Source organism: Alternaria burnsii, assembly GCF_013036055.1.
Source record: "Alternaria burnsii strain CBS107.38 chromosome Unknown 208, whole genome shotgun sequence".
Lineage (NCBI taxonomy): Eukaryota > Fungi > Ascomycota > Dothideomycetes > Pleosporales > Pleosporaceae > Alternaria > Alternaria burnsii.
In genome coordinates this window covers 13460-37816 of record NW_024066137.1, presented here as the reverse complement: position 1 = coordinate 37816, position 24357 = coordinate 13460, and the positions used below count along the sequence as shown (strand labels likewise).

The following is a 24357-nucleotide window of genomic DNA, read 5'->3' as shown; positions in this document are numbered from 1 at the left end:
TGAGCCTATGCCATTGCCCGAACGATGAGGACATAGCCCTCTGCGTCTCGCGCGAGAGCTGCGTCTAGTCCTGATGCGGCTAGTTGATGGGTTACGGCGGTTTAAAAACGTTCCCTGACAGCTCGGAGGCTAGAAAGTCGCTACAACAAGATGCACACTGCAGACAAGAGAGAATATCCCGCGACGCTGAGAGTCATCTTCACGCTGCGCGTAGATCTATATTGGCTGCCAGCCATTGCGCAGTTTTGCGGCTTGAACACCGCCTGAATGCTAATGCTGACGTTTGTCAAGACGATGTCACTGCCTATACAGAACACGACTAGTGCGCTGACCAAAGAGAAGCAACAACATACACTCGAACATGCCCAGGTGATGATAGAGAGATGCAATCAATAGAGACAAGAATTTTAGGCTATTTTGATCCCAAGATTCGTTTCGAGAGTCCCTAAACCTTTCTATCGCTTACCAGTCGGTGTATTGATGATAGAGTCGATAAGAACAGCTGCATTCGAGAGCGCCTCATCTGCATGCCTGTATCCGACTAGCTGAATAGACACTGGCATATCTCTATAGAGCTCTGGTCCTGTGTCTGGATCGAGCGATGGTCAGCAGGTGGGATATACGACGAAAACTGTACGTACATAGACTGTAGACCTTCGCATCGTCTGGCCCATACTTCGCGGTGGTTGTTTTGTCCAACGCATCTGATGCTGCTACATCATCGACAGGAATAACCACGGCCGGAAAGTCGAGATAATTCCAGAGTCCGGTGTAGGAAGCGGTTGTCCAATGGTCAAGAGGAACAGCTGTATGTGGTGCCGGAGGCATGAGAATTGCATCTATTCCATGATCAAGAAACAAGCGCTGATATCGCTTCGCAGCCGCTGCTCGATGCACGTTCAGATTGCAGAGGCCCTCCAATGACGTTCCGTCGAAGTTCAAAATCTGAATTGCTTTCAGTGAGGGTACTTCTAGTTCTCCAGTCCTGGCGAGCTGATCGCGATAGTGCTGGAAGCAAATCAGTCAGCAACCAAGATCGTGAGGTATTGGCAACATACATCACTTCCCGGATACGAAAAGTACCGGAGTAAAGCATTGTAATGTTCCTTGGTGTTTGGCAACGTGATAGGAACAAGCTCAATTCCACTGTTGTTGCGAAGAAGGTCAGCAGTCTTCTTGAGGCCACGTCGAACAGGTGGTGAGGGCGTATAGATGCCGTCGTCCTCAACCAGGCCAATGCAGAGCTTCTTTTTGACTGGTAGATTCCGCCATGGCAGTGAGATAATCGTACTGTCGTATCTCCATGTCTCTGACTCCATGATAGTTCTCAAGAACAGCGCGCAATCCCGGATTGAGGTTGCCATAGGCCCTACGGAAGAGCGCACTCCGTCAGCACCTGGTACCGAAAGGTTGCGAACCCCATCGTGAGGTATCAGTCCAACACTAGTTCTGAAGCCGTAGATACCGTTGCAAACTGCTGGAACACGTATGCTCCCACCAATATCAGTACCGACACCGAGTATACTCCCGCGCAGGGCGATAAGGGCACCTTCGCCGCCAGTGCTGCCACCAGCAGTCAAGGTAGAGTTGCGAGGGTTTAGTGTCCTGCCAAAGACGTTGTTGTCGCTGTCGGCAGGTATGGTCAACTGCGAAACGTTTGTCTTGCAGTAAAGAACAGCGCCTAGGTCGAGTAGCATGGCAGCAAGAGAGCTGTTCTCTTTTGCAGGCTCTCCGACGTAACAGGCCAATCCAGTTGAAGAGTCATGGCCGAGGATGTCGAAGCTGTCTTTGAGCGAGATGGGTAAGCCCCAGAGGGGTGGAAGGACGTTACTGGGATTCTCTTTGCGTTCCTTGTCGAGGTGTCTGGCGCGTTCAATCGCCTCCCCGAAAAATATCTCTGTCAGACAATTGACCTGCATTAGATGTTTAGTAACCATCTCGGGAAGGAAACTCAGGTGACTGACTAACTGTTGAGCAATAGCAGCCCTCTTGCAAAAGGCCGTAGTGACTTGCTCAGCAGACCATGCTCCTTCCTTGAGCTTTTTGAGAAGCGTCGTGGCATCGAACTTTGAGGTGATGTCGCATTCGACATCACTCAGAACGCCGCAGGTGACGGGTATATGTAGAACGCTCGTGGCTTTGTGTAGCGCTGAGTCGATCAGCCACTGTGGAGGAATCTTGTTGCTTCTCTCGATTTGCTTTTGAGCAGCAATAACACGATAGTCTCGCATTCTTATAGACATGGCAGATGGAAGTTGAGATGAGCATATGGGAGCAGGTGCTTGCTTTACGTCTATCTTTCTTCATCATCGTACTTATACCTTGCCAAGGTGCCTAGGTAGAGTCGAGCTACTTAGCGACATCATGGGCAGACCAGCTTGTTTCAGCTGCCAAGTATGTATTGAAATCATCCGGTTCCGGTCGCTATGCGAACAAGAATAAACGACTTTTATGATAGTTCAAGCGTGATAGAAGACACGATGCCTGGAAGGAACGACCAGCGGGTTTAGGTTACGCTACCATACTGCATCGGTAAGCGCTAGCATGAGTCGGTTCACGCTAGGAAATTTCAACCCTTCAGTCAAACCTCCGGCCAAACTTCCGGCCAAACTTCCGGTCCACCATGACCAGCGTGTATCAAGCGTACCATTTGGTTCTTTAAACTTCACTCATTCTCTCACTTGATCCCTTGCGCATCGATCGCGGCAGATTTGCTTACACCCGGAGTCATTACATGCAATGAGTCTTCGCATATCTTAATTTATTGACGCGGCAAATCCTTCAAGGTTGGACGCGAGCTTGAATGGCAAAGAGCACAGCGAATACACGGAAGCTCAGGATCGCGTGCGACCGATGCTATGATCTCAAGGAGAGATGTGTTCGCGAGTGCATTACAGCGTCTTGTGTCAGATGCGAGCGGTTGCGCTTGCACTGCTCAACTGACAGGCCAGTGCGCCCATCAGGCCGTCGACCGCAACACGGTAAGCGGACGGTTTCGCAGAGGAGCTCGACGTTACTCAACAGATCGGAACCAGCATCGAATGATGTGAGCACCAAGTTGCGATATGTTCCCGACTATGATCTTTGCGCAGAGGAGAAAGAGCTGTTAATGTTCTTGTTGGGTCAGCCTGAGAGGGTTCAGTCGCTACAATGGCCGTGCGCCAGTTGATCCACGTCGCCAGTTGAGCCACCCTAACAATCCAATATAGTCAACAATAATGCGCTGTATAGCCCCTATAAATCGTAATAAAATTACGCAAAAGTAGATTTATACTATATATAAGCCTATAAAACTTTTAGCTTATTTAAATATTTTTTTAAAGAGCGTTATTAGATAGTCTTATTAACTACGCAGTAGAGTAGCTTATATAACCTATGCGGCTCCTACTATAGCTATAGTAATACTACTATACTTTTAACGCTTTATAGCTAGCGTATAGATTATTAAAGCTTTATACTTACTCTTTTTAGATAATTTTATAAGCTTTTTAGTATTATTAATAAGCTCTTAGTATTATTTTTTAGCTATCTTTTTAGCTACCTCTTTTCTCTTCTTTTTTACTTATTTCTTCTACTCTACACGCTTTATAGCTTTAAGCTTTACTTTATAATTATAAGCTATTTTACTTACTTTAGCTTACTTAGCTTTTTAAAGCTTTTTAAGCTCTTATTATTATTATTATTATTATATTTTATTATTCTTTACTTATTTAACGCTTATTAGTAACTACTAAATAGCTCTACTATAATACTTAGGATAATCCTTAAGCTATAAAGTATAGAATTTAGTTTCTTACCTCTTTTTAATAGCTAGAGATTACTTAAAGCCTTTAAGTTTATTATAAAAAAGTATATTTTAAGCTATAAAGTAGTATAAACTTTATTAAAGCTTTTTAACTCTTTTACTACTTTAATCTCTTATTTCTTAACGTATAATTAACTTTAACTTAAGCTAATTCTTTCTAGAGAGTATAGAAGTTAAACTAGCTTTTAAATCTAATTCTTTCTTAGTAAACTTATTAAGTATAACTACTAAGTTAAGTAGGTATATTCTAGTAGCTTTAAAGAACTTCTTAATAAGCTAAAGTTTAAATACCTTAGTCTAGAACTTTTAGAAGAGTAAAAAGAAGTCTTTTTTACTTATATTAAGTATTTCTTAGTAGTCTTAAAAGTATTAAGTTAATTTAACTAAGTAAGCGCTTACTAGAGGTTTAAATATTACTATATTAAGTAGTTAAAGCGTATAGGTAGCGTAGAGTAAGTATATAGCTAATAAGATCTTATAATTATAGTAATACTTAATAAACTTTATAGTTATATAGGATCTATAGCTATTAAGAAGTAATAAATAATACCTAGTTAAAGCGTATTATTTAGTCTTCTATTTAAACACCTCTTAAAGCTAGTATAATCTAATATTATTATTACTCTAGCCTAAAAGCAATAACGTAGTAAAGACTAAGTAGTTTCTTACTTATATAGTATTAACTTAGCTAGTTTATATAGCTTTATTAGCTACTTTAAAAATAAGAAAAGGACTTAAAACGCTTTTATCTAAATAAATATAAGCTATAATAGTAATTTACTTACTTAAGCTATCTTTAAGTAGCTAGTATACTTTCTTTTTATCCTAATATACCTTAGAGAAAATCTACTTTATTTTACTAGTCTTTCTAAGTTAAAACTTCTTTTTATCTATATTAAATATATAAGTAAGTTATAAGTTATAGTTCTCTTTTTTTTTATATAAAAGCTTAAAATATAAGCTATACTTAGCTTCTAAATTAGTATTATAATAAAGTTTACTTATCTTATAAGTATATTAAGAGATAAGAAAGTTAAAATAATAGTAGAGAAACTAAGTAACTTAGGTTTCTAAAACCTCTTTTCTAGCTAAACTAAAAGTAAAGCGTTATATTATCTTCTTTATAGATAGTAAACGTTGCTTAGTAAGTGTATTAACGTACTTTATAAGCTTAGCTTTGTATTATAGATAAAGAGAGAGGTTGCGTAAGCTATATAGCTTATAATTACTATAGTATTATCTTATTAGCGTAGAGCGATTAACTCTAAACATTTTTGCGACTTTATAGTATAAGAAATTATCTCTAGCTTTACGTAATTCTAAATATTTAATTGCTTCTTAAATTAGTTATATAGTTGTTGAGTTATGACGCGTTGAAGTTTTATTGTTTTTTGGTGGGGGGTGGCTCAACTGGCGACGTGGATCAACTAGCGCACGGCCATTGTAGTCGTGCTCCGCAGTTTTGCAATCATCAAACAACAGACACTAGCAGCTTTACTACCTTTCGCACTGCCAATACTAAAGCATGCTTACCTTGCATGCGCTGTTTGGCTCAAGTCGCTCCAGTATGGCACTGACGAAGAAGTCGCTAGAAATACGGGAATCCTTTTCGCGTCTCCAGCCATGAGCACCTTGCGTACACTCTCTGTCACGACCGAGCAGGATGCCACTCTGTGCCTTGCTCTCGGAAATACATTAGCATTGTTCGTCTATTCGGGCATTGGCTATGGCGTCGCAGATATCTGCCACTACTGTATTAGTGCAGTGAGCACAATCGTAACTTCTACGCCACCGAGTTTGCCTCTGGAATCATGGAAAAGCTTCCTTGAACTTCTGGAGGTGATGGAATGTTTGATACATCGCAGGTCGCCAACACTAAGAGCTCCGCAGCAGCTACAAGAGCGCGTGGATAGAAAGCTTGGCCTCTGCCTGCCTCTACTGCCACATTATCAGGATCTCTGCATCGTCAGCCATTCCCTATCGAACGAGACCGATGCAAGTTGCATAGCTCGCATTCATGCTCAGCTGGACAAAATTCATACCGCCGTGGATGAATGGATCCCGTCGCACGCACGTCAGATACTTGACCACTTCGACTCCACTGAGCTCGTCCATCTTCTTGCGCAAGCCAAGGTTTACCGACTAGCTACACTATTGGTGGCTCATAGGTTAAGACACGACTTCGAGAGCGAAGATGACAAGGCTGGTGTCTGGTCAAAGGAAGTAATGAGGGAGCTTGAGCTTACGAAGCATATGACGAAGCAACCGCTACGATTTGTCACGCTACCGTTCATAGTAGCAGCCATTGAAGTCAGAGGTACGGAAGCGCGCGTTAGCACACTGCAGGCGGTCAAAGATTATGTCGATGGTTTTGCACCAGTCATCCAGCGAGCGACGACAACTTTTCTCTCGCGGATCTGGCACGAACGAGATACCACGACGACAGCTCGCTGGTTCGATTCAATTTCTAAGCCATGCGTTGTTCTGCATTCAATAGACACTGCTCTCTGTGCCTGAGAGTTGCGCGGTAAGGCTAAACATCTGCGTACTACCTCCTAAATTACGTGGTGTACAATAATGACAGTAGAGCCTGGAATCTGGAACAAGTAGGCAGACGGCAGGAAAGAACCTGATCCCCGCGCACACAGGACGGTAGTCTCGAAGAGGCATGGGGCAGAGCGGCAGATGGTAGAGTACAGCAAGGGGCTGTCGGACTGTGAGCGAAAATATGCGTTAGCGGCGGAGGCGTGCTCACCACGAAATCATGCACGAGTGCGCAGTAGAAGACAATGAACGCGCTTCAGGTGGGGAGAAGTGACAGTAGCAGTAAGCTGCGCAACCACAAAAACCCATGCCACAAGAAGAAGGCGACGATGCCAACCACACGGCTGACAGTCAGTGGTGCTAGGTGCTCTACGACGTCCCGAACAGCAGACTACTTATGCAGCCGATAAACAGAGTCGCGTTGAACCAGTCTACGTATCTTTATCTCGGTTTGAGCGCAAGACTAGACGGCGTGTCAAGCTAGACATAAAAGCACTCTGCGGGTAAGTTAAGTGCGCAGAAGAAGAAATATGTGACAGAAACCGCACTGCACAAGAGAGCTTTGACGCTCAGTACCCTGGAATTACTAGACTCGATGAGAGCACACTAGCAGTGCTCTCCATATAAAAGCAATGCTCTTCAAAGCTTTGCAACAATCAATGATCTATCTCCCATTCATTCCTATGCTCTGCGACGCAACAAAATAGATTTACCAGTACCATCGAACCAACAGTCAAGCTACGTGACTCTGGGCACGGCAATGAAAGAAGAAAAAGTTGATTCCTCAGAGAAGATATTTCAAGGCTGGAGAGCAAATAATCACATAGCGTCGCGGCAGATCCGCAGTGTAACAAATTCCGAAGGAGGAGCGAGGGCAATTGCGTGAAAGTTCTACGAGATGAGACAATGTGCAAACCACTGCGAAACTGCTAAGAATCGGAGACTTTTTAAGTACATGATCAAGTATATATGCTCGCGAAGCTGAATATCTTATTATCGGGCTGACTTCCCTCACGACTATGGTCCGCGGACACAAGCATAGGTATCTTTCCACAAGCCACTGCAGTCTGCCTTCACAGCCGGATTCCATTTGTAGAACTGCGCCATCGTGACCTTCTGGTAGCTCAGGACCTGCTGACATGTCGTAGAACCGCCAATAAAGTGCCAAAAGGTGCAGCCTTTGGTCATCCCGGATTGGATAGGTGAAGGTGTTGCGGGTCCGCTGGACGTCTGCGAAGGGGATGGTGTAGTTGTGGTCGGGGACTGGCCGATAACACCGACGCATGCATATGTGCTGCCCCAGATGTTTGTGCATCCGCTGTTCAATCCATTCCACGATATAATGTCTGCTACTCGGGCACCAGTCTTCTCTTTAATAACATCGCACGTATATCCTCCTTCAATAAAGAAGAACTTGTTACAGTTCTTTACTATTCCTGGCTGAACTGGTGTTGGCGTCGATACGCCATTGCCGGACTGGGTAGGACTTGGAGAAGATGAGAAAGTGGACGAAGTCGAGCCACCAATGACGCCGATGCAAGCATATGTGTCGCCCCAGATATCGGTGCATCCGCTGTTGAGTCCATTCCATGCAACGATATCGACTATTCGCGCGCCAGTCTTCTGGTTGATAACGTCGCATGTATCTCCTGATTCAACGAAGAAAAATTTGTTGCAATTTTTTACGATCCGTGGCTGGACAGGCGGCGGAGTCGAAACACCATTGCCAGATGGAACTGAAGTGGTAGGAGAAGGGCTGGGTGAGCCACCGATTATGCCCACGCAGGCATATGTGTCCTGCCATAAATTGGTGCATGCATTGTTGAGTCCGTTCCACGCAATAATGTTGGCAGTGCCTATGGCATACTTTTCAGCCATTGTGCCGCAGTTATCTCCCGATTCGACGAAGTGAAAGGTTTTGCAGTTTCTGACCATCCCAGGGCGTATGGGCGAGGGTGTAGCCACGCCGTTACTAGAAGTCGGAGTGGCACTGCTAGCAATGACACTGGAAGTGGTTGGTTGGACGGGAGAAGGTGACGAAGTGGGCTTGGAAGTGGGCGTGTCGGCTTTGGAATTCGATGAGCTAGGTATGTCGGACGTTTTCTGGGTCGTTGTTGGTGCGGGCTCCTTGACAGCCTCGACGCAAAAGCTATTGCCGGACACAAGGCCAATGCAGTCAGCGCCGACAGAAGGGTTCTTACGCAGCAGTCAGCTCATGCAAGTCGAGGGTGGTGTTTTGTCTCTACATACCCAGCGGCGAAATGCATCTAGCTCAATCCAATTGTCGTCGAGGACTTCCTGACAGGTCATGGAACCATCGTAGTCGATCCACCAAGAGCAGTAGGACGTGGTTGCTGGATCGAAAGCCAGGCTCGGTGTTTTCCCGCTGCGCGATTGGACACGTGAGGTCGCCGCCGACCCTCCTGTACAGAGGCCAAGCACAGAGAGGGTGGTCACGGTACTGCCGAGCGTGAAGGCGAACATGACTGACTAGTAGTGGAGAGGACAGTAAGGCTCGAGTCGAGTAGAGGACTGAGTTGATGAACTTGACTGGTACCCGTATTTTATGTGTAGATTCTGTATTGACCCTAGTGTGGTTGTGGGCACTTGCAGTGGTAGAAGTGTTCCCCCCAGCATCCTAGCAGCGCTAGCCTTAGCAGCATGAGGCTTCATCTTCTGGTGTCCGTCCGGAAGGATGAATGTAACCATCCGGTATAGGAGAGTCGCGTAGGTTCTGCCTTGGTCATTCTCGTTGATTGCGGCCTACCATTCTGGGAATTGCTGCCCAGACCGATGGTGACCTTGATCCCAAGACCCTGGCTGCCAAGACCGCATTGTAGTAGTCACTCTACGGTAACTGACGGCCTGATGCTCGACTTTGGCCACCAACACGAACCACACTTTGAAGAACCCTACGATCTTGTAAGGCGTTCCGTAACTCACTCTAACAGGCGAGCAGTGCAATCAATGCCCTTCTCAACGTCTATTCTACTTGGGTAACGTCCACCTCGCTTCCGAGGCCAAGCATGGGAGACTCGCCTCGACACTTCACATTTATTGCGTAAGCTGACAGCTTGTTTGCTAGCAACTAGTCTGTTACGCCCTGCATGACGAACCATGCGCTCGTCTTACACTGTCGCACTCGCCGAGGCACGGGTAATGGATGCACACTTCTGTGGTTGAATAGACAGGGCTCTGCATGAACCCAATATGGAGCCGCTTGATTTATCTTGAGAACACCTGGTAGAGTTCGGGTACCTTACATACAGAATTGCTGCAGGGGTCCACATCAGCACGGGCCGTCTAGCTCCCGAACTCTACACAGCTTGGGCATGCATCGATTTAGCCGTTATTGCATCACTTCTTCCATTTGTGTGTATCGCATTCTTCGATCATCTAATTACGGTACCAAAATATCTCGCTAGATCGCTCGGCATGCCTCTCGCCAGGCTGCTTTTGCCATGGTTGGCACCCAGTTCCCCTGCCAGATCCGCAGCAACCGCGGATTGTGAAGCATGTGTTGGAAACACTCTCCGAAGGTCCTCAGAGCGACCCTTTTCAGCATTTCTTACGCGCTGGCATGCTCAACGAATCGATGCCTCTTTGCAGCGCCATGATAGCCAGCCCTTCGCCAAATTCGCGCTTCTGGATGCTACGGCCGCTTCCCATCCCGATATCTCTCTTGAGGCTGCTTTCGAGATTGTTGTTGTTGATGGACTTGGCAATGGCGACGATCTCCGTGCGCATGACCCCTCGCTTTGTGGTTTGTACTCCTTCAAGAGTGGCCATGGCATCGAATTCATCGAAGTCTCCGCCTTGCCAGGAGATGGACTGCGTTTTCGCAGACCCCACGCGGGCTTTGCTAAGTCGGCCGTTTATGTAGTCGAGCATGGCTTTGGCCTGCAGGCTACGTCTGCTGAGTTGCGCGGCTTGCATTCCAGTGAGAATCCTGCTGAGGCGTTCAGAATCTCCACTTGAGCGAAGGCTGGACATGTAGTCAACAAGCCGCTCAATGACAATAGCATGGCCGGGACGGGATTTTGTGTCCTCGTCGCGCCACAATCCACCAAGCAGCTTTTTTGCATCGTAGACAAGATCGTCTCGTTGCTCCCAACCCTCTACGTCGTCAAGACTAGGGTTCATAAGATCTCCGAAACGACCGTCGACATTCGAAGTCATCCCAAGTCGGTCGATATGAATAACGAAGTCCTCAAAATTGCAATCTTTGCATCCTTTAGCAATTTTGAAGTTACTGTTATCCTTTTCGTAATCGACACGATACATGTCGAAAAACATGAGTATTTCGTATGCGTTGAGCTCGGCAAGAACAAAGATAGGGCCAAAGGCCAGCGCAAGGAGGTACAAGAGCTTCATGTTGATGGATGAGGTCTGCGGTTTCTTGTCAAGAATAATCAAATAGTTAGAAGCAATTGAGGGGACTAATTGTGAACCACGTTGGACGGTCCGAAATAAGAAGAAGAGGTGTAATGATTCTGCTCGCCACTCCCTTTTCCGAGCTTGCCATCCTTTAATTATGATCCTAGTCAACAGTCTCGTGCCAACATCTTGGCAATGTTACCGTACGCCCAGACCAATACATTGTTCAACCGTGCTAGCTCCGCACGACCCTGCAAGAATATTACCACAATCCTCCAGCGCTCGTAAGATCTGACTGACAATAGATTACTCCCGCTAGGAGTGCATGATACATGTGGCGAATTCACAAGGCGCATTCCCGAGGGGCACATCTTGAGCATAATCGCTCAATTCTCTGATGCGGGTCTTTTCAGACCGGTTACTTATATTGATCACTGAGCAGACTTTGGTCTGCACAGAAGGTCGTCTCCTTGTTTCTCACCGTCATTCATTCCTTTTGCTGCAAAGCCAGTTCGTAATTACGGACCTCATCTATCGTCTCTTCTTTCTCAACCGTATACACTCATGATATTCTGGTCATTCTTTTCGGCACGTCCTTGCACCATGTACTCGTCCGCTCTCTTCATTGTCTTCTCCACACTCGCTTTTGGTGTTCGAACACACGCTGAGAGCGACGCTTCAAGTCCAATAAATCCATGTCCTGTTCGATGTAGCAAGTCTGGATTGGATCCTCTGAAGTGGACGTATCTTCATGGTGTCGTCGCACTCAATCGATGCGAAAAGCCCCTGCTTTTCAGCACTATGCTGGACATTCCCGTCAACTCTCCAGACAAGCACATTACTATTCGTGCCTGTACATATTCCGAGGATGACACAAAACAGGCACCCGACTATGATCCCGTGCCGTTCACCTTTGGTACACCGAAGAAGAGGTCCGAAAGGTTGCAGTCTCCAGGCTGTCCGTCAAACATGGGTCCGAAGTCTAATCAGACTTCGATTTACTACCATGAATGGCACACGAACCCGACCGGAACGGACAGCACCGCTAGTGATGAAGATGCCGCTGCGGCCCTTGGAACGCTGAGAAGCTACATCACTAAGACCGGTGACTGTAGACACATTACAATGTTCGCTAAGGTCGGATCAGCTACTGTGGGAGCTTTTGTTGGTCACGCGGTCGATCGAGAGGGCCTCAGCCCCGTAGTTGAGCGCCTCAGTTCCGCAATACAGTCCAGTCGAAGTGGCGAAACCAATCGCTTCACCATACAGAACTACAAGGAAACACACTCATCTTCCTTGGGTTTTGGCATCGTTGCGGACCTTCAGAACAATATCACCGCAGCGCAGGAAGCAGTTTTTAGCTGGAGTCAGGGTAGAAGCCCCTCTGGTGCTGATACAACTTCTGGCTGGTCAGGTTTCGACATCAAATACTGGCTGGTCAAAAGTATGAACAGCTCTTCAAATGCGATGGCGAATAACTCCACGAATCATTCTTCCAATGTTACCTCGTCTCTCAACTTGCATCGAAGGGCTACTTGTGGTTATCAAGAGGTATTCAGCGGTGACGATTGCTATGCATTAGCAGAACGATGTGGTATCAGCTTGACGAAGTTCTACAACTTCAACCCTGGAGAAGACTTCTGCAACAAGCTCAAACCTAAACAGTTTGTCTGCTGTTCGGCTGGCGACCTGCCTGATTGTAGGTGAAAACGCTGTCCTGGTTTTTGACTCTAGAACTAATGTTCATTCATAGTCCGCCCAAAGAAGAATGCTGATGGCTCGTGTTTCTCGTACGACATCAAGGATGGTGACGGTTGTTGGGCCCTCGCCGACGCGAATTATCTCACCACGAAGGGCATAGAGGATCTCAACAAGAACACGTGGGGCTTTGCTGGCTGCGACAACCTTCAGCCTGGCCAGAAGATATGCCTTTCCGATGGCGAACCTCCAATGCCAAATTCCATCGAAAATGCCGTCTGTGGGCCGCAAAAGCCAAATGGAGAAGTTCGGGGCAACAAGAAGCTTGCCGATATGAACCCATGCCCCCTGAATGTCTGCTGTAACGTCTGGGGCCAGTGTGGAATGGACAAGGACTTCTGCATCGAGAATCCAGCTGATACAGGCGCTCCCGGTACATCGAAGCCGGGCATGAACGGATGCATATCCAATTGTGGGATGAATATCACCAACAATGCTAAAGGGCCAGCGAGCTTCGCCCACGTCGCCTACTTCGAGGCCTGGAATCAGGATCGCCCATGTTTGCATATGGATGTCACAGATATCGACACCAAGAAGTATACCCATATCCACTTTGCGTTTCCAAATGTCACTGCTGGAGATTTCAAAATCGACGTCGGTACGTTAAAGGACCAATTCGACAAGCTGAAGAAGATGACTGGCATCAAAAGGATAGTGTCACTTGGCGGTTGGGCCTTCTCTGCGGATGCACCAACCTACACCATCTTTCGTCAGGCTGTCAGTCAAGCAAATCGTGCTACATTTGCAGACAATGTGGTTGCTTTCGTAAACGAGTATGACCTTGACGGTATCGACTTTGATTGGGAATACCCTGGTGCCCAGGATATCACGCCTGTTCCCGGCGCCGCTGACGAAGGCACCAACTATCTTGAGTTTCTGAAATTAGTCAAACGTCGTATGGGAAGCAAATCAGTCTCGATCGCAGCTCCTGCCTCGTATTGGTATTTGAAGGCGTTTCCAATCAAAGAGATGTCTAGTGTCATTGACTATATCATCTACATGACCTACGACCTGCACGGACAATGGGACTATGGTAACAAATGGTCAAGTCCTGGCTGCCCTGAAGGCGACTGCCTACGTTCGCATATCAATATGACCGAGACGGCTACTGCACTAGCTATGATCACTAAAGCTGGCGTTCCCTCGTACAAGGTTGTGGTTGGTATAGCTAGCTATGGACGCAGCTTTAAAATGGCCGAAGAGGGTTGCACGAGCGAGATGTGCAGATACACAGGCAGTAGAACTGTGTCAGATGCGATGCCGGGACCTTGCACCGGAACGGGCGGCTACATATCTTCTGCGGAAATTCGAGAGATTTTGTGGAACAAAGAGCTTCTTGGAGTCAAGGAATGGAGCGATGACACCGATACCGACTATCTGGTGTACCAAGATACGGAGTGGGTAGCATGGATGACCGATGAGACCAAGCAAAACCGAATCAACAAATACACAAAACTCAATTTCGGGGGAGTGTCGGACTGGGCTGTTGACCTCGACAAGGACTATGGCGATAGCGGCATCGGTAACAACGGCGAAGACGACGACAACCAAATGGGTGGTAAGAACTGCCCCCTCACCAAGGAATACGCAGATCTCGAAGCTCTAGCGAACGATGGTGATGTATCGGACGACTGCAAGCCCGTTCTCGCCGTCAGCATTCTTGAGAAGATGCTGGATGGTTCTATAACCAAATACAACAACGCGGACAATGGCTACGACAAGAACTTTGAGGCTTATCAACGAGTCATCAAGAAGAGTGCCGAGGCAGCTTTCAAGAAATTCGCGGACTGGGAGTTTGGCAACATCCGAAAGTACACTGATTGTGACTTTCAACGATCTGGCGGGAAAGACAAGTACAGTGGTCCTTGCGAGGACTTGATGAAAGATGATCCTTTGATCTTTCAAGGTAAGATGACTATGAAGATGACGATCAGAGATAGCGATGGCTTCTATGATGCACTCGAAGCAGAAGCGGGCATCATCTCTGATTGGATCGAACTCGGTGAATTCCACGAAGAGGTAAACGACTGCTCAAGTTGCCAAGGGCAACCCGCTTGCCTGTGCATCTACAAAGACGTCACTGTCACTGGTATACCTGTTCTCAAGAAGGATTTTGGCATCCCTGACCCTAAGGAGATTATCAAGAGCATCGATCTTGAAGCCACCAGAAATGCCATGTCTGCTCGCTTCTTCGATATCGTGGCAGGTATATGGGATGGCTCCAACGGCGATGTGGTTCAAGTCCTCTCAGTGCCAGTCTTTCTCTTCGCGCAAGCTGTGGACTCTATGGAGGAAGCGAAAGAAAAAGGCGGAGAGATCAGAGAAGAGGAGAAGAAAAATCTCATCATTACGATTATCTCGGCCCTTCTTTTCTTGATTCCTTTTGTTGGCGAAATCGCAGCGATTGCGGCGGGCGCAGCCACCGTCGCTCGCATGATTGCCATGGCCGGAATGATTGGGAATGCCGCTTTCACTATCGCAGACGTAGTTGCCAATCCGGAAAACGCGGCCATGGCTATTATGGGGCTGCTAGGTGCTGGACGCGTCCGCAAACCTCGAGATTTCGCAGAATTGGGCGCCGCTCGGCGAGCGCAGACCAAGTACGACGTCAGCAAGATGGGTGCAACATTCAAGAAGCACGATGAATCTTTGCAGAAGGTACTCGGTAATTGTCGCAAGGACGGTTCTAAAGATGACGACAATAACAACAACACATGCAGACCAAAGAGAAGCTTGCTTGAGCTCAGTCTTGACACAAGCAATGGTCGCTTTGATTCACGACTTGCCCCGATGAATATCATTCATGAAGTTCATTACACAGAGGTTACTGCCCGGCTGCAACAAAGAGCTACCTCCTGCAATAACGGACCCATCACAAGGACAGACTCAACCACAACGACAAGCATTTCTACGTTCATGACGACGCCTCCAATGACCTGCTCAGAGAAGTGGTCACAGGCATGCTATCACTATAGTTCGGTGATGAGCGTTCATACAAACACGCCTGATATGGTTCGATTCACGTGTTGGGCGACGTCAAGTACTAGTAAACACGGCAAGGCAACAGATGACTGGGGTCTCTGGGGTAGTCGCCCAAGCGTGCCCAGGACAGCTCAGCATCACTGGGAATGGTCAAAAGAATGGACCGAGTTCGACGATTGCGAACGAGATGAATGGCCGCCGCGCTACTTCTGGGGGCAGAATTCACAGAGTCCCAGGAAGAAGGCCGGACAATTCATCCGCTTGATACCTCAACCTGACAATGGCGGAGCGGGTGGGATCTGGAGTGCGTTCTGTCCCAGCCACGATGCGTGGAAAGACGCGGCCAAGAGGACAATGAGAAATGGCGCAGCCACGACAACGAGTTCGAGAGTCTCACAAAGGGTCGGAGGAGGTACAACAAGTAAGTAACGATATCCGTCTATGATGGTCGCCATGCTAAGATTCCATGAAGCATACATTACAAGCGTTGGTGTCGAAGTGCCCAACGCTGTTTTCGAGATCAAACACTGGGAACACACAAGATTGACCTCTCATGCTGACGATGGATTGAGTGTTAATCGATGCTGGCCGAGCACTCTGGTACCTAACGATCCCGGCTTCGCACTGCTCACCGACGATCCATGGTACCAAAATCACGCAGCAGCCGCTATCAGCACATATTTGTACAGTGCGGCGCCTCCTAACGCCGTGACAAGCGGCAAGTCGAAGTATCGCACGCTGCCTAACCGACCCTGGATTGCAGCCCGCTCAGTGCAATTACTCGATCTGGTGCTGGGCAATGCTACCTCCCTAGCGCTAGGCCCACTTCCGTCTACTTTGGGACCAGACGAGTCTGACCAGGTAGTGCGTGCGCTCGACGTTGATGAAGGCTCATCCTCAGCAGCCTTAGGAAATGCTTCTATTGCGACGCGTTCACCATCTACCACGCCTAGCGAGGTGATGGCTCAGGCCTCTCTCGCGGGTGCCGTGGAATACGTACAGCCAGCGACACCAGGATCCCCGATTTCTCTAGGAATACAACCAACAGATGTATAAAGATCACAGCAAGGCCCGGGTTACAATACACTTTTTGAACAACAGACACCTTTCTCTACTTCTCGGCTGGATGCAGACTGCAATGGATCAACTGCTTTGACACGCTACCAACGGGTGCCTACCAGATGAGTCCTAGGCAGGGACGAGAACTGTGCCCACGGCAGAGCTCTCCCTTGTTGCATATATAAAGCAATCACCACGCCCAGGCAATCGCTCAATCATTCTTTTTGTATCCTTTGTATTTATTGCAAGCAAAGTAGGGCGCATAGACTTAGTGTCGAATGTAGTGTACCTGTAGCGTACCTTAAATTAGAGGCTTCTACCACAGTCCTGTATTGTCGTAGGGAGGCTCATGTGGCACGACCAACTCATGTGACGCATGCTCAGTTTCGTCGCATCGAACAGATATTCTCACCTCTGTTCGCGCGTACGTGCGTTGCACTCAATCCCGCTGCAGTTTTAACAGCGCCGTAGAGCTGGTTGGGCTGGTTCTCGGCTACCACCACAACGAGCTTTCTAGATCGCTGCGGTGCTGCAGAAGCCTGAGCTGCTCCCTGGGCCGCGGCATCCCCATAACCCATAGTCCCATGCTGCCGAATCAGCTTGCGCTTACGCGATTTTCGCTTGGGTATCGCTGCTGACTGTTCTTCGATCTCGTGGATCTGCGAGGCTTGGAGTGCGTTTTGATCCAGCATCAGAGAAACTATGTACAAGCTTTGACTGAGGTCCGCACCCATGAGTATTGCTTGGAGTCTTAGACTGCCAGGGTGTTCTTGGGAGGAGGGGTTCTGGCGGGGTACGCAGCCGCACTTTAAGGCGATCCGACACAGCCTGCGAGTTGATGGGAACTAGCCCTGCTGCTTCGAAAGACCAATTGAAGCTCCTGCTGCGTAAACACGGTAAAAAGTGCCTCCTTGCTAATGTGGCAGACGTTTCGGCGTCCAAAGTTTCTGACACACTGGGAGTACTTGCTTCGCGACATCTTCCTCCTTGTACCACGCCAAGATGTGGTCGCATCCGTAGCGAGATTGTATATTCTGCAGACTGCGGCGCAGATGCTTACTCCCCTGGGCGGCAGGGTTCATCGGGGTCGGCGGGTAACAACCTTGGAAGACCCTATTTAACCGTCGACATAAATCCTCAACCCTACCCAAGCTCTACCGTGCTTAACTAGTGTCTTTCTCCACTTTCCCCTACCATGAACTTCGATCAAGCCGAGTTTATCGCACTGTTGACGAACTACTACGAGTTTTGCAATCGAGTGTTCTGGGATAACTCGGTCGTCGTGGAAGCGCCCAACAATGGCTGGCCATCAATCACACAATCCACCATGGCCAACCTGCACAAGACCGATGCAGTCATCGAATTGCTTCGCCGCATGCCTTTTGTAGACTTTGTTGAGCCAGACAAAGCCTATGGCAAGCACGTCGTCATGGTGAACACACGGATCCAGGATTACCGCAGCGAAGAGATACAGAAGCGGATCCGCGACGGGGATCTCGAATACTATGTGGAGCCCATATGCGATCCCTTACCGTCGTCATGCATCTCTTTCGGCAACAGCAACGGTCGCAACGGCTACAATCTCGTGATCAACACGGCCGATGGCTACATCTACTGGGGGGATCCTAACGGTCAGCACGACGAGCCAGCACCAGAGCTCAACGCCGTGGTGCAAGAGCATCACGCTGGCAACGAAACGGAGCGTTGGCGGGAGGGTTTCAATGTTTATTACCCACGCGAATTCTTTGCGCTCTGCAAACAGCGGTTCAACGAGCTTCGCTGGATCGGCCTCCAAACAGATGTCGTTGAGGCGGTACCAATGGACTGTGACTTTGATGACGCGGACGAAGACTTCAAGGGGCTCGTGTGCAAGATGAGAAGAGCTGGGTGGCCGGGAGATGGGGAAGGACGGAACTGGGACCGAGAGGCATTTCGAGCAGCGCTTGGGGTGTATAGCGATGAAGAGGACGAAGATGCTGTACGAGAGGCGGCAGAAGCGCTGGACGACACTCACGTTCACTAAGTGATAGTTGTTAATATAGAGAGTTCGAAGGATTTCGCAAGACAAAAATTTAGGCTCCAGGCAGTATCACTAACGTGAGATTAGCGTTACTCTTAGAGCAAGAAATGTAAAATTGCCGGCAGATTTATACCACTTAGCTTACCTCTTCACCTAAGCTAAGCTGTTTATGCTGCGCTTATGACACGGGATTGGTTCGATGCTTTAGCGCACCTAATTCTAGGCTGCAGCCTTGGACACTCGCCTTTCAGCGACTACAAAAGCGAACCACATCCGCTTCCCCATCGAATCTGTACCCACAACACGAGATTAACCATGAGCAACCACGACACTCGCCTATCCAGAAGCCTAGGCGCCATTCTGGGTGTCCATGCTGGCGACTCTCTCGGCGCAACCCTCGAGTTTGAATATCATTCCACCATCAAGCAAAAGTACCCAGATGGTCTGCAGGAGATTGTCGGAGGTGGCTCCTTCTCCTGGCCTCCCGGACATGCAACCGATGACACGGATCTAACGCGAGCCGTCCTGTTGGCGTACTCGGATCGCCGAAAACATTGCGAAACAAGCGCTGGGCGAGAAGGGAGCGAGTTCGACGTGGTCAAGGCTGCAGCCGACTACAGCCTCGCATGGCTGACTGGCGATTGGCCTGACAGAGAGCCGGGAAGCATGCCGGTTGACATTGGATGCGCGACTCAAACTGGCCTGTCAAACTACGACAGCACGGGAGATGCAACAAGGAGCGGTGCTGGCCCTGGAAGCGCCGGAAATGGAAGCCTGATGCGCTGTATACCCACCGCGCTCTTCTCCGATAGCAAGGAAGTGAGGGTGCGGGAGAGCATGGCCATCAGTGCCATTACCCATAACGATACCCGCTGCACCGTCTCGTGCGCTGCCTACAACGAGATGATCGCCGCGATGATTCAAGGCAAAAAGGTGAGAGAGGCCGTGGAACAAGGCAGATTGGTCGCCCAAGAGCAGGGCCAAACACAAGTCGAGGCTGCCATATCCCGGGGCGAGACGCTCGATCTGGCAAAACTTGCAGACCAGGGACCAAAGAGCGCGGGATCAGACATAACGACGGGATACGTGCTCAACGGGCTAACGCTGGCTGTTGCTGCATTGTTGGACCCGAGGTCTTTCAAGGACGTGCTGGTCGATGTTGTAAGGCTGGGTGGGGACGCGGATACGAATGGTGCGATTGCTGGAGGGGCTCTGGGGGCGAGAGATGGCAAGGAGAAGATTCCGGAAAGCTGGTTAGAAACATTGCAGTTTGGCGACGAGTTTGAGGTGAAGACGAAATGGCTGTTGTCGGAGTGAGGTAGTTCAAGAGAAAGAGCATAGGAACAAGGACTTAGGAAGCTATCTAGGTTCCACCCGAATCAGTAGCCTTAATCTATGTGCAAGCCACTAACGCTTCGTGCTGTGAGCATGTAAGCGTGTGCGCGTCTATAGTAGTTGTCTTTGTAAGTGTCTCGCTTGCCACACACGTTATCACAAGTGTTGGGGTTACCTGACATAGTTGGTGTGAGGTTTAGGGTGGAAGCTTCCGCTAGTGCCTTTGCTACTTTTCCGGAAGCGCATCGTGCGGGGTTTGGTGTGTATTGTGTCTATGTATTCAGCCCGACAACAACCTTGCTGCGGACGACTAAATGAGGAGGTCTTGGCGTCTTTCAGCTCGCTTTGTTGTTAGGTACATGTTATCACAGCTCGTCTGGGGCTTTGTCTCAGCTCTTGCCCACCTTTGGTGACGGTTTGGACTTGTTGTATTGCTTGATTGTCGTGACTTCGTCTTGGTATCTGAGTTCCCTTTCCGTGACGTTTATCGAGAAGAGCGTATGCAGGTCAGGCTTTCCTGCCAAGAATTCCTTCAAGTAATTTCCAGCGATACAGCGGGGGCTGAGACTACCAAGTCCTGCTCAGCCAGCAGCATGCAAGAACCATGGTGCTGCCCGGCAGCTTGGAATGATCGCTGTCCCGCCATCAGTCTGGTGAGATCAACTGGATAAATGAATACACGAACCCTAGGCTCTGGAATTTTTGTTCTAGCTCAGTCACTTGTATCAAAAACGATGGTCCAGCCGCTGAGCTGAGCTGAAGTTCCACCACATCCGCGCATCGTCGAATGCGAAAGGGAAAGCGAGAAAAAGTGGAGTGGCTCAAGCCACACCTAACCCCGTGGATTTTCCTCTCCTGATCTCTATTTTTGAAAACCAGCGACTAGAAGTCTAACGCAAGCCCTCTGCGGAGAATTCCAGGAACTTCTGCATTAGCTAAGCACAGCGAGGCGGCTGTGTAGGCGAATGTATAAGTATGCTGGAGAGGGGAATGTCTCATGTTTGTACATATTTCAAGCTCGTTTTCTATCTTCTATAAGCTATAGCAAACTATTCGGATCGCTAAGATGTTCTTCACTCGCTTCATCATTGCGGCTCTGACTGTTACGACTGCTCTCTCTCTCCATGACTTCCACGCATTGAACCCGCACGTCTTCGGCAAACGACAAGAGTACCAACCGTCCACATACACATGCGGTGCCGGGGCCACATGCGAGATAGCTTGCGGTGCTGGATCTGTCGAGTGTGGTGACGCCCTTTGCATCAACCCAGACCTGGGACACGTGTGCTGTGAACCAGGTTCAACCGATCCCTGTAAGTGGTCTTCACCAACCTTGCATCGTTTGCGTTTCTCTCTGCTCACACGTTCTCTCAGGGGGCTGCCTAGATAATGATTACTGCCTCGTCGACGGCTGGTGCTGTCCCAAGGAGCAGGATCCCCAGGCGTGCGCTCTGGCCAACGGCGTCACTTTGCCCCCTGATTTCGTCGGCCCTGCTACTTCGGCTGCTGGCTCGAATGTGACTTCTGTTGTTGCTTCGCCGACTTCGGGAGTTGCGAGACCAACTTCTGGAAGCACGAAGCCGACGTCGGTATCGTCTGGACTTCCTGAGTTCACTGGAGCGGCAAGTCTAAACACCTTTGCTGGTGGGAGTGGGTTTTTGTATGCTGTTTTGGTTATGGTGGGCAACGCGTTCTAGGCTGGTGGACTGTAGGCGCTGGAATACTCCCTGGACTCGAAATGAAGTACGTAGCCTTGTTTTTCAGGCGCATGTCCTTAGTTGCCTACTTTTGCCTTGGGTAGACCAGGTAGACGAACGCCTACACGATTGTCACCCGGTGTATCTAGTTGCTATTCTGTACTTCATTAGCTCAATAAAAACATGCTTCCGTGATGGGTGTGTATCCCATCGTGCGTTCTTCTTCGATCACAGCTTCTATTAGGTAGCCGAATTTCGCTTTTGCTTTTGCCTCAAAACGGATTCAACACGAGTGGCGAGCAGATGTGGATTAGTAGCTCGCTCGTCTCGAACCATGAAGGATTAGCACATCTGCCTTGCTGCCACCCTATAATCAAGAGACTATGATTGATTCGTATGCTACGGGAGATACACACATTCTTCGCTAGCTCGGCACGATGTGACGAGTCAGATGAGGAGGCTAGGGCAGCTACCAGGTATCTCAAGTTCAGCTGAGGCTGTTTGCTCGTATCAACGTCTTCATACCTCGTTTCTCCTATTTTGGGCTGCTTTCCACCGCGAAAATGTGATCTCTGTTGTGCAGCCGCGTCTATTAGTACCAGAAAGTTGTAGCAAACCGGATCAGTATGATATCGAAAGTATGAGATGAACCAGCAGGTTAAACTAATGATGCTACGTTTTGTGTCGGTTGCCCACTGTCAGAACGTGTTGGCTGAGCTGCATGCAGAGCAGAGTCTTTCCGAGATGCGGAAAATGCATGTTCAGGGAAAGGGGCATCGACAGCTCTGGGTTCCACTAGGATCTTCAGTTCCCATGCGTCGGGCTCTCGCTCTACCCAACATTTTCTGTCCAATAGGCTGTCATCCGTGTTTGAAGCCTTCTTCTTCTCCTCTTTCTTGTCTGCCCTGTTCTGCTTCCTGTTGACCTTCTCTTGCTTCTTACTGGTTTTGTCCTGCTTCTTATCGTCCTGTTTCAGTGGCCGTCGAAGTCGACCGTCGAATCCAGGCTCGTCATGGAACTTCGCAATCACACGTGAAATGTTACTATTATGAAGCAAATTTGCAGCACCGACAAGTCCAATAGGCTCTTCTGCAAGTATACTAGGATACTTGTGGAGGTAAACGATGAGGTATATAGACTCAACAACAAGTATGACGAGGAAGATGATCATGGCAATCGCCACAGGCTCGACAACATGTAATCGGTTCTCAGGTATGTGTAGAACGCCCCACTGCTGAATCGGTCGTGCTAAGGTGGGGTAGAACTTGTCTAGGCAGAGCATTGTATAAACAGCGGGGTATACCGTGCTCGAAGCCTTGATCAAATGGTCCTCTGCGAATTCCAAGTCATGGTTGTCGATGTACCTAGCCACCAGCTCTGCGAGGCGATCCGGTGTGTTAACCTTACTTCCTATGTTGATGGATTGTACCCTAGCGACGCCCTCTTCGAATTGTTGGCGTTTGATATCGGGAAGTTCTTCGATGCTCCGAGAAGATTCTGAGAAAGAAGGTGTTTCTGCCGATCGGTTCGTGGAGTCTGTCGTTCTAACCACGCCCAGTGTGCCATTGACAGTCCAGTATGACGGAATGCAGGATATCAGGGTCGGATCTTGCATTCCACCAGATGAGTCAACTGGAACAGAGAAGAGCACCAATCGTGTGCGACCAGCGACGTCAGGGCAGTCCTGCTGGGAAAACGCTCCGAGGTAATAAGAATCTTTGTTATTTCCGACAGCGATATCTCCGGAGATCAAGCAATCGCGATCGGTAGCGGAGAAACGGCGATTTTTTACGTTTTCCGTCTCCTTGTCTGTGGTAAATGGTGCGCCGCTGATGACCTGACAATCGAGGGAAAGTTGAGAGGTGGTTGCCGGTAAAGAGATGGTATAGTTCTTGAGATCTCGTACGGGTGCCACGCTTGGAAGAGGAAAGTTTCCGTCGGTTCCGGGAGGGTAAGGAGCAGTATAGACCCAGGAGGCAGAAACAAGGTCAAAGAGGAGACCATAGTCGACGACAGTGATATCTGTAGTCCTATCGAGTATAGATCCTAGACTGAAAATTGCGTTGGTCGCAGGAAGCTCTTCCCCTTCGGCGAAAAGACCTCCGACCAGCGGTACCAGCCCAAGTGATACCACAAAGGAAAACAGCATGCATAGGCCAAGAAATGTATGCCCATTCTTGAGAGCCTTGGACCATGCTACGATGCTGAGTGATGTGCGATAATCAAGATATATCGACTTTCGTATCTTGGTAGGCCGATCAGATGAGGACCTGTGTAATTCGACGAACGGTGCGTCGACAACAAGAGCTCCGACGACAGCTTCACGGAAGAGGCGATAGAGCGTGAGGATAATAAACGGTAAAGTTGTCCATAGCAGGGGCTGACCACGCTCGTGTGCGCCTTGTCTGCTGAAAATTGCGGAGCCGGATCCTCGAAAGCCGACGTTCACGAAGCCTGCGTGTACCTCCGACAGAACCCAAAGAGCCGCGATAGCACAGACGAGACTCACTTCTGCGAACAAAAGAAGAGACACTACCCAGGGGCGAAGAACGGTGGAACGCCATTGAAATCGCTTGGGCGGCATGAAGGAAGACAACGCAGAGTGTGCGTTCGTGATATTGAGAGTAGAAGTTGTCGGGATGCAGGTTGAACGCTACCTGGAGCGGCAATTGCAGTGGACCTGCATCTTGCCTTGCTTTCCATTGTTATCTTGTCTTCTTCTTCAAGCTGAACGCACATGTAACACATTTTGGAATAGTTTGACAGTGGCTTCGGCCAGG

At 48.8% G+C, this 24357-nt stretch overlaps 9 protein-coding genes across 9 annotated transcripts; 5 read left to right on the top strand and 4 right to left on the bottom strand.

Annotated features, from left to right (window-relative positions):
• Positions 1-455: 455 nt before the first annotated feature.
• On the bottom strand, positions 456-2243 carry GT037_011274 (amidase; the record flags this gene model as incomplete). The annotated part of the gene is made up of 4 exons (XM_038936321.1): positions 456-589; positions 642-1008; positions 1059-1913; positions 1965-2243. The coding sequence occupies 4 exons, from the start codon at positions 2241-2243 to the stop codon at positions 456-458; spliced, it is 1635 nt and encodes a 544-aa protein (XP_038780993.1).
• Positions 2244-5236: 2993 nt separating this feature from the next.
• Positions 5237-6322, top strand: GT037_011273 (uncharacterized protein; the record flags this gene model as incomplete). Its single annotated transcript, XM_038936320.1, has 1 exon — positions 5237-6322. A coding segment is annotated over one exon (1086 nt), but the record flags the coding sequence as incomplete, so codon positions are not given.
• A 1044-nt stretch (positions 6323-7366) lies between these two features.
• On the bottom strand, positions 7367-8833 carry GT037_011272 (uncharacterized protein; the record flags this gene model as incomplete). Its single annotated transcript, XM_038936319.1, has 2 exons — positions 7367-8545; positions 8600-8833. 2 exons carry the CDS (start codon positions 8831-8833, stop codon positions 7367-7369), a joined length of 1413 nt encoding a protein of 470 aa, XP_038780991.1.
• A 1074-nt stretch (positions 8834-9907) lies between these two features.
• GT037_011271 (uncharacterized protein) lies at positions 9908-10723 on the bottom strand (the record flags this gene model as incomplete). Its single annotated transcript, XM_038936318.1, has 1 exon — positions 9908-10723. One exon carries the CDS (start codon positions 10721-10723, stop codon positions 9908-9910), a length of 816 nt encoding a protein of 271 aa, XP_038780990.1.
• A 606-nt stretch (positions 10724-11329) lies between these two features.
• On the top strand, positions 11330-16522 carry GT037_011270 (uncharacterized protein; the record flags this gene model as incomplete). Its single annotated transcript, XM_038936317.1, has 3 exons — positions 11330-12425; positions 12480-15887; positions 15939-16522. The coding sequence occupies 3 exons, from the start codon at positions 11330-11332 to the stop codon at positions 16520-16522; spliced, it is 5088 nt and encodes a 1695-aa protein (XP_038780989.1).
• Positions 16523-17720: 1198 nt separating this feature from the next.
• Positions 17721-18548, top strand: GT037_011269 (uncharacterized protein; the record flags this gene model as incomplete). Its single annotated transcript, XM_038936316.1, has 1 exon — positions 17721-18548. The coding sequence occupies one exon, from the start codon at positions 17721-17723 to the stop codon at positions 18546-18548; it is 828 nt and encodes a 275-aa protein (XP_038780988.1).
• Positions 18549-18860: 312 nt separating this feature from the next.
• GT037_011268 (uncharacterized protein) lies at positions 18861-19862 on the top strand (the record flags this gene model as incomplete). Its single annotated transcript, XM_038936315.1, has 1 exon — positions 18861-19862. One exon carries the CDS (start codon positions 18861-18863, stop codon positions 19860-19862), a length of 1002 nt encoding a protein of 333 aa, XP_038780987.1.
• Positions 19863-20946: 1084 nt separating this feature from the next.
• GT037_011267 (uncharacterized protein) lies at positions 20947-21577 on the top strand (the record flags this gene model as incomplete). The annotated part of the gene is made up of 2 exons (XM_038936314.1): positions 20947-21193; positions 21255-21577. The coding sequence occupies 2 exons, from the start codon at positions 20947-20949 to the stop codon at positions 21575-21577; spliced, it is 570 nt and encodes a 189-aa protein (XP_038780986.1).
• Positions 21578-22235: 658 nt separating this feature from the next.
• Positions 22236-24161, bottom strand: GT037_011266 (uncharacterized protein; the record flags this gene model as incomplete). Its single annotated transcript, XM_038936313.1, has 1 exon — positions 22236-24161. The coding sequence occupies one exon, from the start codon at positions 24159-24161 to the stop codon at positions 22236-22238; it is 1926 nt and encodes a 641-aa protein (XP_038780985.1).
• Between the last annotated feature and the right edge of the window lie 196 nt (positions 24162-24357).